We start from the raw sequence: 17,869 nt of genomic DNA on the forward strand, positions 1-17,869 counted from the left end.
TCAATGGAAACATATCCTTAGGTGAAGAGGAAGAAGAAAAAGGAAACAAGAAAGAAAAAAAGAAAAAAGGAAAGAAAAGGTCATATTTTATGAAAGACACATCTTGAAAATGCCTTCAGAAAGTTGTCATTTTTTCATAGTGAAGGTTCTGGAGTCCCTTAGGCCCATGGGGAGTGGGCCTAAGCCCTCATTAGGACATCCCCTGAGGGTTCCCAGTATATGAAAGGGAGCAGGCTGGGCTGAGGAGACCCTCCCCCAGTGCATGAATTTCGTGTACCAGCTCCCTAATTTATTTTATAATATCTGGTTAACAGTTTTGTAAGAAATAGTGCTTCAGTCTACTTACAAGAATTTAATCTAAAAAATGGTATGGTGTAAAATGCATAAACAATTAACAAAATTCTTAGTTAACTTGTAGAAATGTACTTTATTTCATGCAAAGCTACATAATTTTCTATATTTTAACAGCTAATCAATTAAACATTTCAAAAAATCATTACATCACAATAAATTAAAATACCACAGAGCAATTCCAAGTCCATGAGTTTGTCAAAATATACATAGATAAGGCCCAATATGTGGATTTACTTAGCACTTTGCAAGCTTTTTCCAAATCAATTTGAAAATGCAGTGATTATCTGCAGAGAAAAATAGTGAAATCTACAATCCACTGATCAGATAGAAAAACATTTGTCATTACATATTAAGCAATAATGGCTGATTTCAGATTATTTGGCATCATGCACCAAAAATGAACATAATGAATATTTTGAAAAACTATGATCAGATACATATTTGAAAGACTTATCTTTTATTTCACCTAATCCACTGAATTGGATAATTAGCATATACTTTATTAATGCAACTCAGAAATTAGGCTTTTGGTGTACTTTGATTGGGTACTTGTATATATTAAAAGAGACTGAAGAGAAGTGAGAACATTTCAAATTCACGCTGAACTACTGAACTTTAGGATATTGCCCTAAGAAAAGAGGTTCTGGCAGAAAGGTTTTTTAAACTACACAAGAGAAATATTACAATTAGTTACTTACAAAAACATTTTATAAAAATTAAATACCAGGAAGTAACATCAATATCAGAATTTTTTAACGCTATAATTTATAAATATATATTAGATTACAGTAATTTAAAAGACAGTTCCACATGTTCCCTACCTTCTAAAATAAGAAAAAAATCCTCAAGCTTGTTTTCAAAATATGGACAAGAACAAATCCATTGGATTGCTTTTAAAAAATAAATACACAGTCTCTCCCCTACAATTTGGTGTAGTAAGTAGGGAAGATGCTAGCCAGCATTCTTTTGAGAAATACAGTTCCAAGCAACGAGGTTGATAAGGTTTATGTTAATTATATCAACTCTAAATGTGTTGAATAGTCAAATTAATACATTTTAACTTTACCCTTCATATGTCTGCCATGGTAAATAGTATTGTTTCTAATCTGAAATTCCACTTTACACGAACTCTCTTTTATTTTTATTCTTTTTGCAGTAAGCACAGTAAAATCTCTTTGTGCAAAAATAATTTGAGATCAAGATAACCACAAAAGAAAGTATTTTCAGGAGAAAGAAGTTAATGCTCCCCAGGGACTGTGTCAAAAACAAAAGTCTTTTGGAATATCGATATGAAAAGAGGAACGTGCCATTATTTTTGCTTTATTCACAAACGAAATTATAACAAGGCACCCATCAACCTTAATGGACCAATCTTTTGGAAATGAGAACAAAACTTAGAAAAATCAGGCTGACCATGATAGGAACTGGAGGTGTAAATATATTCATCCTTGTGATTTTCAGACATGATCCATACAAATCACAAGCATAAAACTCACAAAACTGAGCAGTGTGAACTATAATCACATAGAGTTTATTTTTCCTTTAAAAAGGTAACCACCACACCCCTAAACCTATTAAACGTATAAAAGAGTGAGATTTGCTATTGTACATAAGTGAAATTCCTTCATTCATGTGCTGAAACATACTTAAGAAGACATACATTGCCTTTCCCATCCCCATTTACTCTCATTTGGGTACACAAAAGGCATAAATATAAGAACTGATAATCTAGTAAATAGTAGACTCCCAAAACAAACCGACTGGGGCCATTTCTTCCCAAAGGCTGGGACTGTCAGATTCTCTGACCTGTTTCTATAACTAAAGAACCATTGGGTGCTTTGATTTAGCTCTTGTGAAAGGAGGGGCTCTTGCGTGATGAAATTATCCCAAAGCCCTTGTATTCATTTGGTGAGAGAACAAATTCTAATAGCTAGGCTTATATCTTATTTCCTAGTTTAGTAATGAGCTTTACAAAAATGCTCTATTGGAAACAATACATTATTGTTGGAGTAACAAAACGTAATTAGCAACTTACAGATGCTTCATGAAATCAGTAGATCATTCATTCTTTTCTGCAATGATTACTTTGAATCACCAGCTTACTGAATATGCTTACCTAACAATTATTTAGAAAAATAATATAGAAAATTTAATCAGATATCCATTATTATGTAAGAAAAACGTCTGATTTCAAGAGGTAATTGCCAGAAGTAACTCTTCAAGAAAAGTAGTAATGTTTTACAGTAGATGCCATTACATTTTAATAAGCTTTTCAAAAAGGAACTCTTTTGTACTTAACTACAGATTTTTATACAAGGTGGCTTACTTAGGTCCCTAGCAATGAACTGTCTTCAGGGATTAAATCATTACTTTCTGAACTCAAATTTACCAGGTAACCTTCCTACCTGATCATATAGAAAACCCTGTAAGATAAATTCTGCTTCAAAAGCCGAGTACTCTGGATCACGTAACCAAAATTATTGGGAAAATAACTCAGAAGTCATAAAGGGATCTCTTGTTCATGAAGCAGAATACTTTGATTACTCAAATAATTAAAAAAATAATAAAGGAGAGCAGTACATTCCCTTACATTTTCCTATCAATTTATCTTAGGTAACTATAAGTTATAAAAGTAACTGGATAATTTCTTCTCGTTTTCTTCTGCAGCTTCTATAATGACATGAGTTTTATGAGAAAATCTGGCTAGAAACACCATTATACTTAAGAGAAATATTCCAAAGAAACCCCAAAACTAAATAATAAAACAGTACTATTTTCAGAGGACTTTTGGTGAATTTCCTAAAAGTTGCCACTTAGGGGATCTGTAGGGTTTTCTGTAATAATTAAAACTGGATCCCTCTGTGGGGTAATCATTTCCCATCCACACCTTCAAATAGACTAGAAAGAACAGGACAGCTAATGACCGATTTTTTTTCTTTTTAAATTCCACCATATCAACATCAACTCAATACCCTCACAATAGCACTGTGAGGTAGATCAGTCGATAAATAGCAAGTTATCATCTTCATTTTGCAAATGAAGAAACTGAGGCAGCAAGAGGTTACATGACTTGCCCAAGGTATTCCATGGTCAATCATGAAGTTATGAGCAGTGTTAAATTATCTCTGCTCCTGGCCAATTTTGCTCAAATTACACTTCACAATAAAAGGGTGTGTATGTGTAATCTCAAATGGACACTCTATATGAGTGTAAAATCTACCCATTGGTAATTATGTTAAAGGGAAGCTAATCTAAAAAAATCATAAAAATTGAATAAAATTAGATAAATAGGATGATATACTACCCCTTTCAGTATCTGCAGAGAACTGTGTCTTTACAAATTCACATGATAACCCTAGGAGGAAAATTAAAATTAAAAATCATGTTTCAGGAAAGATTATTTTAAAGAAACATATAATCATATTGTTAGAGTGACTATATAATTCATCTTCAAACTGGAATGCTCAAGAGTGAATGTGAGCAGAAGTTCCACAGGACAAGAGGTTTGTAACTGAGACTGCGTGGGCAAGTTCAAGTACCGTCACCACTAGGTGAATCTTATCATGGTCCTCTAAGATGTGTGAACATTTCAGGGACATAAAAACTTCTCTGTAAACATGTTTTGCTCCACTATATTCAGTGAGTAATGTGATGATTTAAAATATAACACGTAACTCTGACTTAACCACAAAGGTTAAAAAATCAATTAGTTAGCATGTTTAAACCAAGTTATTATGTATTTCCATTCTAATATATAGACATAACTCATTTTATTGCGCTATGCCTTATTGCGTCCTAGACATGTTATGGTTTTTTGGTGTGTTTTTCCCCCCCTAAATTAAAAGCAATACCCTCCACCAGCAACAATACTAGATTCACTTTATTGTTGTGATCTGGAACCAAATCCACAACATCTCCAAGGTAGGCCTGTAGTCTTCTGTTGGCTAAAAGCCACAATCTAAGTGTTATTAGTAGTATTAACAGAAAATGGATTCACTTTTTGCCTTTGAATAATCAAGATGTTCTTTTTCAAAAAGCATAAATAGGCATCTTTAAAAATTAGAGAATTCTGTGGGACTCTGGGAATTAAAAAACAACACCATTTACCACGACTGTGTATGGTTCTCCTTAATGGAATAATCAAGACTTAAATCAACATGCTCAACAAGAAAGGCGGACACTTCTCTCGGAATGAGCATCTTTTACAAGACACGGCAAAGCACTGACAGCTTCCGGTTACTACCAACGACCGGAGAGTTCCACTTCGCCCATTAACACACATGTGCCGTGGACACCAGCATGGCCGCTGAAGTCCAGTCTGAACTGTACATGCAAAGACCTCACCAAACGCACACAGAGCTGGAAAAGAACGTTTTACACCTCGTTATGTTGGGTAGGTAAGTCTTGTTTTACGACATGGGTTTTGCAAATATGGTTATCATGGTCTTCAATTCTTTGGGAAATACAAGTTTAACATATTCTTTAGAAATAGAAAAAATGTCAATCAAAATAAAGTGGTATAATATTACGGTTTGACTTGGGGCTTCCTTGGAGCTTCACATCAACTTTACTGAAAAATAAATAAATAACCTGAAACAAACTGAACTACATGTTCTCAACATATACTGATCTCTATCATGAACTAAATCCCTCCATGAATTAACTGTACTTCCAAACTAAGGCAGACACTTCAGGAGTGGTATGCAATAAATTCTATTAGAAAACATGATACTCTATTCAGTGGAGAATGGACTATGATTACTAAGATGTGACTGATTTTCAGTATCATTTTTTTTTTATCATTGGGAATACAGTGTACATTTTAAAATATACAGGTATTCATATATATATATATATATATATATATATATATATATATATATATATATATATATAACTTGGGTCAGTTAATCCATGAATTCTTTCAGACTTCAAACATCATCAAATATTTTGCTGCGAGACATCGAGAGGTATCGTCCACCCGGCTGATACCTGAAAGATGGAGGAAAATATGATCTGAGATAAAAATAATAAAGGAGGAGAGAAAAACAAGGACACATTCAAAGGAAGTGGCTACATAATTTGTGAGCACTGTAGTATCTATTCAGTAGCTGAAATTAGAAACCTATTTTCCAAGGATATTGTCCCAAAGGGATTTACTTAGTTATAAATCAATTTACAATTATCTGTGTAGAGCCTAGAATGCATGGCTCACAGGCTGAGAGATGTACAAGGAAAGGGGGGGAGAGATGTAAAACACGTGGAACTTAAAGCATGTTATAACCACTCTTGAATGTTGAATATAAATAGAACATATTTGCTAGATATTTACAGGCAATAGTATAGCAAATATCTTCATGCATATGATATTTTGTTTTTGTCTATTTCCACATAGTATCATGGCTAAAAGCACAGAGTCTGTAGCCAGAGTCCTGGGGTTCGGATACCTGACTTTGCCATTTACAAACTGTGTGACACTGGGTAAGTTACCTAGCCACTCTGGGTTCAAATCCAATTTGATTTACATCCATAAGATACAATATCATTATAAAAGTGTTTAGAATAGTGTCTAACACCCAGTCATAGTGAGGAGGCTGTTGTTAAATATGATAAATTTCATAAATGAGATTGTCAGAGACAGACATTGTTAAGATTCTCTTATTATCAATTTGTAATGTCATTAGCAGTTTATTAAGATTTCAGTTACCAGCACTGGATGCTATAATTTTAAAAACAGAAAAGCATTAGAAGGTATAAAAAGGCATCAAAGGTTGCTTAATATGCTTTTAAAAATATTTTTATTGATTTCAGAGAGGAGAGGGAGAGAGAGAAAAACATCAATGATGTTGATTACTGATCAGCTGCCTCCTGCATGCCCCATACTGGGGATCAAGTTCACAACCCTGGGCATGTGCCTTGACCAGGAATCAAACCATGATCTCCTGCTTCATATGTCAACTCTCAACCACTGAGCAACACGGGCTGGGCTTCATATGCTTTTTTTCAGTAGTAAAGATGAACATTTTCCTTATGTTTATTTATCTCATAAGGCCAGTATCTTACTAAGATTTCAGCGACACGCTAGAGCCAACATGACACAGCTGGAACTCACCTTCCTGATTCAGCTTCCAGGGGATCATCAGTAAATGCTTCTGCATTAAAATCCAAAGGTTCTACATCTTGTAGGAGTTCTATTCGGTCCCTCTCAGTCCTATTATTGGCCCTCGTATATTTAGATGCTGCTGCAAAGGAAGAAAAAAGAACATGTTTATTTTTCTATTGTCTTTTTTCTATTTATAGTATATGAACTCACAGAAAGAAAAGTCAAGATTGTAAAAGATCTTGATTTTGATTGTGACAGCAGGATTAGGAAATGATACCTACACTGTTCCTTATAATCAGATTAAAATGATAAATAATATGATAAAAAACAAGGAAAAATGAGGTAGGTAACCAGTATTTGCTGAATGAATGAGAGAAAAGATGAAGGGTTGAGTCCAAGATGACAAAAATGAATGATACGATAAAAATTACCTCTATCATAAGCTGATCTAAGCTCAGTAGCAACTACAGTGCGAAGACTTAATTACTATGAATGAGTTAATATTTAACAAGAGTATCATAGCAGTAAAATTACTGATAATGAAATCAAGTTTCAGTTGGTTTTACAGGGGCTGCTACATCTCATTTCTTGGCTAAGATTTTCTTTAAGGTAAACTCAACTCCAGCTCTTTTTTTTTTTTTTTTTTTTTAATTGAATTTACTGGGGTGACATTGGTCAACAAAATTATACAGGTTCCAGTTATATAATTCTACAATACATCATCTTATATTGTATCGTGTGTTACTTGACTTGGGATTGTAAAAACACAAACCCTCAACTCCAGCTCTTTAAGAAAGGCCTGAACTATGTAATTTTATTAACTGATGTCACTCCAGTAAATTAAATAAAAAAAAGAAGAAAAAAGAAAAAGGCCTGAATCCTTTTCCCAATAGGCAAGAGTTTAAGGCAGCAATGTCCAGCCAATGAAATGCAAGCCCCATATTACATTAAAGAAGTAAATTAAAAAAGCTACATTAAAGAAGTAAAATGAAATAGGGGAAATGAATTTTAATATATTTAATTTAACCAAATATATCCGAAATATTATCATTCATCGTGAAGCACAGGCACACTGCAAATGCTGGACAGTCACATGTGACTACTGGCTCCATCCTGGTGGGCACAGACCGAGAGCACTAACCCTCCATCCTGCATGGATGGGTTTTCTCCACTAACAATCTAAACTCTCACAATGTAGCTCTGAGCAGCCCAAGAGCTTCAACACAACTTATGATAGAGGTCATTTTTATCATCTCTCTCCTTTTTGTCATCTTGGACTCAACCCTTCATCTTTTCTCTCATTCATTCAGCAAATACTAGTTGCCTACCACATGCCAGGTCTCTCTAGCTCATCATCTCTTCTCTTAACCTCTTAGCCATTCTCCCACACTCTCAGATCCTCCCACTGCTGGCTCCTGTTCCATGGTAAGCAAGCTTCCAAATTTTTCTGTAAAATCCTCCCTCTAATCCTAGCTTTAACTAAACTTTAACTCTTCCCTCTTCCTTCTAACCCAAGTGTCCTTCAAATCCATCCTTTCCTCTGTATCTCAGGGTCTCTGCTCTTAGGGCCCCACTATCTCTGTAGCCTCCCCTTCTCAGGCTCCTCATACTTGGGCTCTAATCAGAGGAAAGCTTGCATTTCCCCAAAGGTTCTCTCCTGTCACTCATTAGTCCTTCTGCCTAAAACACCTTCACCTGGCTGAATACTATTCCCTTGTGCACACTCAGTGAAGTACTTCTTTATCACAGAAATCCTTTCTCAATAGAGAATTTCTCCCATCACCTGAGCAGAGTTCCCGCAGCTGTCCCCCAAAAAACAGTGCTGGTTCTGCACAAACACAGGCTTCCCACCACCTTTCCAGGGGCAGGTGGTAGCAGAGGGTAGGATTAAGGACGTTGAATAATTTTCTTTATTCAACCCACTGACAAGTGTCCCCAGCCTGGCATCAGTTCCTCAATACATTATGAGCAGCTGGGAAAGTGCCCGACATATATGGGCCAGTCAGTAAACTATTATAAACATGACTGAATTGAGGCTTAACTCTACCAATAGAAAAGTAAAGAAAAACATCTAGCTTGGCTGACATGGCTCAGTGATTGAGCATCAACCTATGAACCAGGAGGTTAAGTTTTGATTCCCGGTGTGGGGCCTGCAGGAGGCAGCCAATCAATGATCGTCTCTCATCACTGATGTTTCCATCTCTCTCCCTCTCCTGTCCTTTCTGAAATCAATAAAAACTATTTTGAAAATAGAAACAAACAAAAAACATCTAGGTAAATAATAGAAATCAGTTATCTGCCTAGACTAGTGGCTCTCAAGACACATGTGGCTCTGGCCCCTTGATTGTGGCTCTTCCACAAAATACCACGACCTGAGCAAGTCTATTTTGAAGAAGTGGCGTTAGAAGAAGTTTAAGTTTAAAAAATTTGGCTCTCAAAAGAAATTTCAGTCGTTGTACTGTTGATATTTGGCTCTGTGGACTAATGGGTTTGCCGACCACTGGCCTAGACTAGGCCTGGGATAAGCACTGCTATTAGGATAGTACAATTACAACTGCTCATCGATAGCCCAGATGTCCCCTCCTCCTACCAGAATGCACATTTGAGGATCCCTGCCTCCGATACACTAGGGGATGAAAACCGAAAGTCACTGAAGGCAAGCACAAGAAAACACACGCAGACAATAAACTACTCACGTCGGGTCGTACTCATTTCTGAAAAATTTGACTCTTTTGGATCAATATGAACATTTCTGTTTCTAGTGGAATCTTCTCTATTGTGCCCATATCGTTCTTTCCATTCCTAGGAAAGAAACAGAGATGAATATACAACAAAAGCACTCACAGGCAGAAAATATAATTTAATTATTTTCATCAGAAATTCATCACATAATCAGTATAACTAGCATAGTGCCTTTAGAAATCATAGGTCAATCATTTTTCTTATCTCTATATAATTGTAATAATTTCCAAACTTAACTTTTACAAATGAAGGGATTTATAGATATATTTTCTAGCTATGATTATTGTGTTATTTAATTCTTCTATCTAAAATGTTAAAATATTACACCTACAACAAACTTACTTTGACAATGTTCAAGTTATGAGAACACCTAATAACTAATGAGATGTTAACAAAATGTTCTTCACCCTGAATTAACTACAAATTTAGAGTCTCTAAACACATTTGATAGCAAAATTGAAGTTGTAAGCCAAGATAATTAGATAATGGCTCCCCATGGCATTGTGTGTGGTCTGGACGTCACTAAAACCATAGTAACTAGGAATCCACTCTTTAAATTCTGAGATTTGAAAGGGCCGTGAGCGGTCACCTAACTCAACCTCCGGAGCAGTGCAGGGCTTCATTCTAACGTGGCCATGACATGCTTCCGGCCCTCCTCCTAGGTGACATGTGATGTCTATGCATGATCACTCCCGGTAAACATAGAGATTCTCAGAGGGAACTCCATCGCCAGGAACTTCCGCTCTGGTTCTAGTCATGACTCCCAAAGAAAGCACAAGTCTCCTTCCTCAGGACACACACTCAGCACGGAGGACCACCGCACGTCTCCGCCCTCACGGCTCCAGCGCAGACACACCTACGTGCTGGAACTCTGTCCTGACTGGGACCTGGTTTTCTACTTTTTTGCCTTTTCACTCTCCGGGAGGAGGCTAATCAGCCTCAGCAAACAGACAACTGAAGAACAATTAGAGAGGATAAAAGCAGTGTCGTATTACGAAGTGTATAATTTTAAATTGATTAAAATTACTTTCATAGCAAGACTGCATGAATGCATTCATTCATTTAATAAGAAAGTATTTACAGAGCACCTACCTTATTCAAGACTCTGCTAGATGTTGGACATGAATTTATCACTGATGACTTGTTAAAACATGTCTGATGGGGTACCTAGCATGTATATCTGAAACTAGCAAAATTACCTTTTTTTTTAAATGTATCTTACGTCTTTTCTAATGATTCTCTGGTCTCTAGCCCTTTATTCTGAATCAGTATGATTTTTTTTTTTAATATTTCACATCTATGTTTAGGTTACAGCAATTTAATAAGTACTGTACTTACTCTTCTTCGGTTTTCACCTTCTTCTTGCCTTTGCCTTTTTCTCTTCTCTAGAGAAGAAAAGTAATTTCAAATTTCGTATAAGATAACTTAATTAGATGGAAGGTAACTAAGTAAAGGTATCAGGTTATGACCAATTTCCTTTAAATTACTACAAAGTCAAAGGTAAAAGGTTACGATGGAAAGGGCCTGAGAGATCACCTAACTCCACAGAGAGCACCTCCCTCTTGCTGGAGATGGCTCTTGAGGCTGTCCCGTCTCAGTGAGAAAAAGTTCTTCTCCATGGTCACTGGAAATTTGCTCCTCTGCAACTTCTCTTTTATGTCCTATCTTTTAAATTAAGTTCATAATTCTTCCTGCATAAGAGTCTTTAATCTTATTCTCTTACTAGAGGCCTAGTGCATGAATTCATGTATGGGTGGGGTCTGGCCAGCCCGCCCCGATTGAGGCCAATCGGGGTTGGGCTGGCTGGGGGGAGGTTGGCTGCTGGCCCTGTCCCCGACTGGGGCCCAATCAGGGCTAGGATGTGGGAGGTTGGCAGGTTGGGGGGAGGGGGAGGAGTGATCGGGGGTAGGGCTGGCCCGGAGGAGGGGCCACAGGCAGTTGTCCAGCAGGCCCTGCCCCTAATCAGGATGTGGGGGGCGATTGGGGCCACAGTGCACGTCAAAGCAACTGCTCGTTCCAACTTTCCAGTCACTTGGCTTTTATATATATATATATGGCTTTTATATATATAGATGGCTATATATTCAGTGGTTGGTGGTTGTTGTTTTTCTTTTTCCCATAAGATATGCTTTACAGACTCTTAATTCTGTCCTCTAAATACCTTCTGGTTTACCATTTTTACTCTTGAAAGTCTTACCCAGGACTGGATATGATCCTCCAGATGCAGTCTCATTAATGCCAAAAGCAATAGAACTATTGCATTAACTAGACACCCCTTCCAATGAGGGCATGGAAGACTACCCCAGCTTATTTTAGAGCTGAAACAAATTCTGGCTTACATTTAACTAGTGATCACATAAAAGCCCAGACCCAAGGGGGGAAGAGTACCACTGCCCCAAAACTCAAGTTCTGTTTTTCCTTTTTACCTATCCTACCATCACATGAACATCAGGGAACTTGATACATTCAGTTTTGAGATTAGATTCCAGTAGAGGGCCATGTATTCTAACAGGTTGGTAGTGATCATCCACCACATTCTAAAATCCACCCTTGGACTGAATGATTCCTATTCAGGCTGAAGCTGATGATTTTTTAAATTAATAAGCTTTACAAATGTACTAAACTTGTATATCTGTCTCAAAGCAAACCTGAAAATGACTCCAACACTGTACAAGGGCATTTTTTAGCTGCAGACATACTACATAATTTCTACTGCAAAATTTCCTAAAGACAGATGAGAAATCATTTATGTTTTCTAATTATTTTTACTACAAAGACTTTATGTAGGTTTTTGGCTAAAAATATTAATTTGCAATTTCCCAAGATAGAATAAATATTACAAATTAACAAACATTAATTCTGTATTTGGAGTCTTGTACTCTTCCTCCATTTATTTAAAAAGATAAATCTTACCTCGCCTGATTAATTCTTTTCCTTCATCAACTAAGTCTGAGGTCATATCATTATCTCCCATGAACTGCTGGAAACCAAGTAGATTCAAACAACGAGTTCCCAAACTAATAAAATTAAAAAATATATTTTTTTAAAAAAGCATTTTTTCACAGTGTAACTGTTTATATAAGCTATTTTTTTAGTGCTGTAACAATCAAAGAAGCCTATGCTTTATTATTAATTATCACAGTAAGTTACTAGAGTTTCATTTGTCTTTAAGAAATACTCACTTCCCTTTCTAAGGCGCTTATATGTCCAGTAGTCCACTGATTTAAGTTATGCCACATACCCAGATTTCTTAAGAAAACAAAGTCAGTTAGGCCATTAGCATATGTTAAGAAAAGTATTATAAAAGGATGCTAAACAAAAACAATTTATTACTTTCTTATATTCAAACAGCAACTTTACTACTACTGATTCTTTATATTTAAGATTTTATAGTTGAAAAAGCACTATCCCACCCATCTATTACATGATACGTATCATAACCTAATAAAGTAAGAAGAGATGCTACTCTTACCAAAATAACTACTAACATGAGAAGAAATAATCTGTTCATCATAAGCTCTAATATTCCATTAACAGTTTTAGAAAATTTCTAAGTGACTAAGCATATAATCAACTTGGTTCTGGACAGCCAAAGGATGATTGCTTTCTTCCTTTAATACATGATTTTCACAGTATAAACCTAAATCTTTTCTACCTAACAGCAAAAACTCAAAACAATAGATTTATTACCAGTTCATATTAACTGTTATTTTAAATTATGGAAAGGTACACCACAGATGTTTTTAAAAACCCAACAGAGAATTTATTTCACACAATATTGTCCATGTACTCATTATCCTAATGTTAGTAGATATGTATATCTGAATAACCTTATAACGGTATTGGAAGATTTAAGTAGAAAGTCATGGGATGAAACTTATTTTTGTTAGAAAAGCGAGCTAACATCAATAAAAAAAAATTTTTTTAAGCAGCACCTCTGGTATGTCATGGAGCATGTAAGCAGTGGAGAGGGTGGACAGAGTACAGGATGAGGGCATCTGACATGTGGAAGTAGGGCAGACAGTGCTAGAAGCCTAGCACACCTGTCCTCGGACTCCTTTTGAGTCTTACCTCTAACCGTCTATCACTTCTGCTAATCCTATGAAAAGAGCAGCCGGTGTACTTCCCAGCCTTACACGTGCTGCCTGATTGAAATCGTTCTGCATCTGACCTTTTGGGCTAGTTAAGATCTGAAGCATCTAGAAACCCAAGAATAATTGTGGGAAAAGCCCTAAGACCAATTTATGTTACTGGTCATGAACTGAGCATGTTTTATAAGCTACTAGTGGCCCAGTGCACTAATTCCTGTACATTGAAAGGAAATTAATTAAAAGACATATTTTAATATTGCTTTTCACCCTTTCTCTATAATAGAAGTGTCAACCAAATTCATGATTGACAATGACATATGGAAACACATGTGCGATTGGCGCCAGCAAGTTTTATATGTATCACATGCACAAGTCAACTTAGCCTTTTATAGATATAGAATAAACTTGCTTAATTAGACCCACTTTCTGATTTAGCTAAATTTTTTCCAGCCCAGTAAAGCACCCCAACTTCTCTTTCAGGTAATTGTCAGAAACCCAGCAGTAAATATCAACATGAAGCAGATTATTATTGTGGATCATGCAGGGAGAACAAAGGGTAAAATATTTAACTGCAGCAGTGTTTGACTATATTCTGTCAGTGAGAAAACCTGAAGTCATTTTCAAGGTCCACCATTTCTTACTTCTTTTCAGTTGGGTCAAGTTTCTAAGTTTCTAAATCTCTGTTTTCCAGCTAATGAAAAGAAAAAAGGATTCCACTGAGTCTCCTCTCTACCTACTCCAGGACTTCTGTGAGGATCAAATGAGATGAGGCATGGGAAAACCCTTCACAGACATTTGTTTAAAGTGTAAATGTTGCCACCTGGCTATAAAGTATTCCTGTGCTGAAGAAACTGCAAGGAGGCTAGTCACTAGGGAGAGGAAGCAGGGCATTGCTACATGATGCCATCACCTAAATGGACACAGCACACAAAATCGTGCCTGGGTACGGTCCCTAGGCCTAGCATGCAATCAGGGCCATCTTCCCTGGCTGCTGGCAGCTGGCCAGGCATCCAGCCACCACCCACCCCCATTCCCTGTTCGCCATCGGTGATGGGAGGCTGCCTGCTAGGGGCAGGGACCGAGCGGTTGGCCGTTCCTGCCCTCTCACCAGCCCCACCCCCATCATGGGTTGTCCTGTGTGTGGAGGGCAACCAGCGGGGCAGGGACCTTGGCCTGGTGCTGCCAGCATCCCCTGCCACCTACCCCTGGGTCCCCATTCTTCACTGGGCGATGGGAGCCTGCAGGCTGGGAAAAGGACCAAGAGGTGGTCAGTGCACCTCATAGGGACTGGTCTAACGGCATTCTGGTCACTCTGCCGTTATGGTCGCTGGGCTTTTATTACATAGGATACCTGGCTATCAGTGTCGAAGGCCAGGACTTCAAGTTAACACTCTGTAATTAATCCTGTCACTTTGTAGCCTAAATATTTGTAATGAATAACTCTACCTCTCTTTTCCTGAAAATATCTTCGGAAACAAAGCCTCTCTTCATCACTCAAACCATCCCTTTAAACTGTCCCCAGCAGCCCCAAAGCCACCATAAGACAGACAGCAACCAGAACCCAAGCAATAAGTGTTTAAAAGAGTTGTAAGAAGAAAGGATACCCAGGTGAGGGTAAGAGTATGTGGGAAAATAAACCATGTTAGGTTTCTTACCTAAAATAAGTAGCAATGCAGAGAATGACCACCAACATAGGATAATATATATAGAATCCATCTGCAATGAAGGATAAAACTTTCATGGAACCCATAATCTAAAATGAAGAAAAAAGGTAGAAAAAAGTAAGTTAAATTAGTAGAGTAGACCCCTGATATTTTATTATTTCTGTCATTAGAAAGTTCACACATAGCCAGTTATATAAATAAACATGAGCTTTTGAAAAAGTATACATAAAGCACTAAATGAACTGATTTTTAAATTCTTATCACAAGAAAGGAAACTGTTACTGAGGTGATGAATGTTAACTAAATTGACTATGTAATCATTTCACAATATATGTATATTTCAAATCATGATGTTGTACAACTTAAACTAATACAATGTCATATGCTGATTATATCTTAATTTGCTTATTTTCCTCTAAAGAAAGTTAATATTTTATAAGCATTACTGAATATTATCATATACCTTAAGACCAGAGATATTAATAAACTTGACCTATTATTATAGGTCAAGTCTATTAATACTACCAGCTAAATGACCTATGTAAACCAGAAAACACTTTTTTATAATAAAAGAAAGCAAAATCACTTTCATCCAGTCATTAGTACTTATAAACATAATCTTTAAAAGACAGATTTAGTTATTTTTAAAAAGAACCAAATGCTTTAGAACTTTTCTGAATTAAAAAATTTTCTCAGTAATAACATCCCATATAATTAATGAATCTAAAGAACTCTGCTTGCTGACCGTACTTACAGAGGTATAAGCAGTTGGTTGCGTATTCTGGTGAGAGATGGAGGAATCCATGTGGGTCAAACCCAAGAAATTAAGACATAAAGGAGGAGTCAAACGGCAAAATAACCTGCAACAGGCATTTACAAACAGAAAGTATAAAAATAAAGCAGCAAAATACAATACATTTTATATTGTATTGAAGTGTATTGACAACATTTTAGATCACTGTAACTATTACTTTCATCTAGCTGTAATATATGTATTTTGAATTATTAAAGTGAAACTCCCCTACTTACTTGGAAGACATTTTGGAAATACTATTAATCACATCTTCCTTAAAAACATAAACACCTACAAGGGAAAACTGCGGCCTTCGGCTGCCTGCCTGGGTGGTGTCTGCACTGCTTTATCCCAAGAACTGGTGAAGGGCCTCTGAATACACCTCGTCCAAGTCCACCACCTGTGCAGTCTCTCCGCAGCACAGCGAGGACGGTACCATCCTCAAGGTGGGTCTGCTCACCACCTGGAAGATCTGGAGACGTATCCAATACGCCACTCTGGTAACTTAGGTATGAAGACCTGTTAGAGTTCAAGCTGTCCAGATAAAGAGAGAACCATATGGAGCTACAGAGTTGAAAGGAGGAGAGAGGAAAATGAAGGGAGAGAAAGTGAAGGGATTGAGAAGTACAGATTGGCAGTTACAGAATAGTCACAGCAATGTCAAGTACGGCACGGGGAATACAGTCAATGATGCCGTAATAACTAATATGTGGGGCCAGGCTGGTACTTGAAATATCAGGGGGAGTACTCTGTAGCATACACGATTATCTAACCAGTATGCTATATATCTAAAACAAATACAGACTAATACTGAATGTAAACTGTACTTGAAAAAAAAAAGAGGTAATATGGGGAATGTGGTGATAAAATATAATGTCCCAAAAAATGTATACACACACTTTTAGAATTATAAAGGCAGTATTTATTAAAATATATCTCATTTTCAAAACTGAGCTATCAGCCGTTAAAGTGTATATACTTTTTTTTGTGGGGGAGGGTCACCCTGTAGTTGTGGTTATAGGAATCACACTCACAAATAAAGGATAAAAAATAGTGAGAATTAAATAAGGACTATTGTCTCGTTAACAGTAATGTGTAAATGTAATTTCCTGGCTTGAATATTGTAGAACAGCTAGAGAAAACGTCCCCACTAGGGAAAACTGGGAAAGGTTGGTAGAACTCTTTGTATTATATTTGCAAGTTCCTATGAATTTATAATTATTTGGGTAAAAAGATTAACAAAAAAGTCTTACAGATGCTTTGTATATTGATTCTTCTGCAAACCTGCCTAGTCCAGCATTATTATGATCTCTGAATGCATAATTACCTGGCCACTCAGTACACACACACACACACACACACACACACACACACACGTATTTATTAGAGGCCCAGTGCATGAATTCGTGCATGGGAGGTGTCTAGCCAGCCTGGCCAGGGGGAGGGGACATGGATGGTTGGCCAGCCTGCCTGTTGGTCGAATTCCTGGTGGAGAGGACAATTTGCATATTAGCCTTTTATTATATAGGATATACAATGAGTGGCCAGATTATTATGTGTTCAGAGATCATAATAGTCTGGCCACTCAGTGTGTGTGTGTGTGTGTGTGTGTGTGTGTGTGTGTGTGTATTATATCTAGGATATTTATATGTTAATATCCAATATATCTAATTTAACAACATGGACGAATAATAGATTGTGCAACCTAGCCCAAGCTGAAGCTCTCTCTCAAAACTCTTGCTAAATTTCTTGGCAAAAATGACTCCTGTTCGTTTTCTCAGTCCTCTACACTTCCGTTTGAGGCCACTGAATCTCAGAATACCCCCTCGGTCTGATTTAGTCTCCAAACTCTCTCATGCTCCTATTTTTTACTAATCTATTTATGGAACCTCTAATTGGTAAATTTAGGTTCACTATGTCTTTCTTTTTTCATCCTAATCTAGCATCCCCATTTTAACCCGAACCTTTAAGCAGTGATTAGCTAGCAGTCAACAAATATCCAGTTAATATTTAAACCTAATCAATTAGCTCAGAGAAATACGGGTGTCAGTGGAAAACCCGTAAACAAGAAATAAGAGATCTCAATAAGGATGTATGCCACAGAGACATTCCCCTGGTTTCT

The 17,869-nt window shown here is 36.9% G+C and overlaps 2 protein-coding genes across 4 annotated transcripts in view; both read right to left on the minus strand.

The window, feature by feature from the left end:
- The window catches only part of RANBP3L (RAN binding protein 3 like), a 463,124-nt gene that overhangs the window by 332,013 nt on the left and 113,242 nt on the right, over positions 1–17,869 (minus strand). The gene's annotated exons all lie outside the window — the stretch shown is intronic.
- Positions 401–17,869, minus strand: part of LMBRD2 (LMBR1 domain containing 2) — a 39,596-nt gene continuing 22,127 nt past the window's right edge. Inside the window, exons 12-19 of one of the 3 annotated variants that reach the window (XM_084881896.1) lie at positions 15,709–15,814; positions 14,946–15,043; positions 12,113–12,216; positions 10,538–10,584; positions 9,154–9,259; positions 6,467–6,596; positions 5,238–5,346; positions 401–5,195 (exon numbers count right to left, since the gene is read on the minus strand). In XM_084881896.1, coding sequence (XP_084738022.1) covers positions 5,286–5,346; positions 6,467–6,596; positions 9,154–9,259; positions 10,538–10,584; positions 12,113–12,216; positions 14,946–15,043; positions 15,709–15,814 — 652 coding nt within the window. In that variant the 3' untranslated portion in view covers positions 401–5,195; positions 5,238–5,285. Of the gene's footprint in view, positions 5,347–6,466; positions 6,597–9,153; positions 9,260–10,537; positions 10,585–12,112; positions 12,217–14,945; positions 15,044–15,708; positions 15,815–17,869 lie in introns of all 3 variants that reach the window. The other 2 variants (XM_084881897.1, XM_084881895.1) reach the window with 2 other exon arrangements.

The sequence above is a fragment of the Pipistrellus hanaki genome, assembly GCF_964339955.1.
Source record: "Pipistrellus hanaki genome assembly, chromosome: 4".
Lineage (NCBI taxonomy): Eukaryota > Metazoa > Chordata > Mammalia > Chiroptera > Vespertilionidae > Pipistrellus > Pipistrellus hanaki.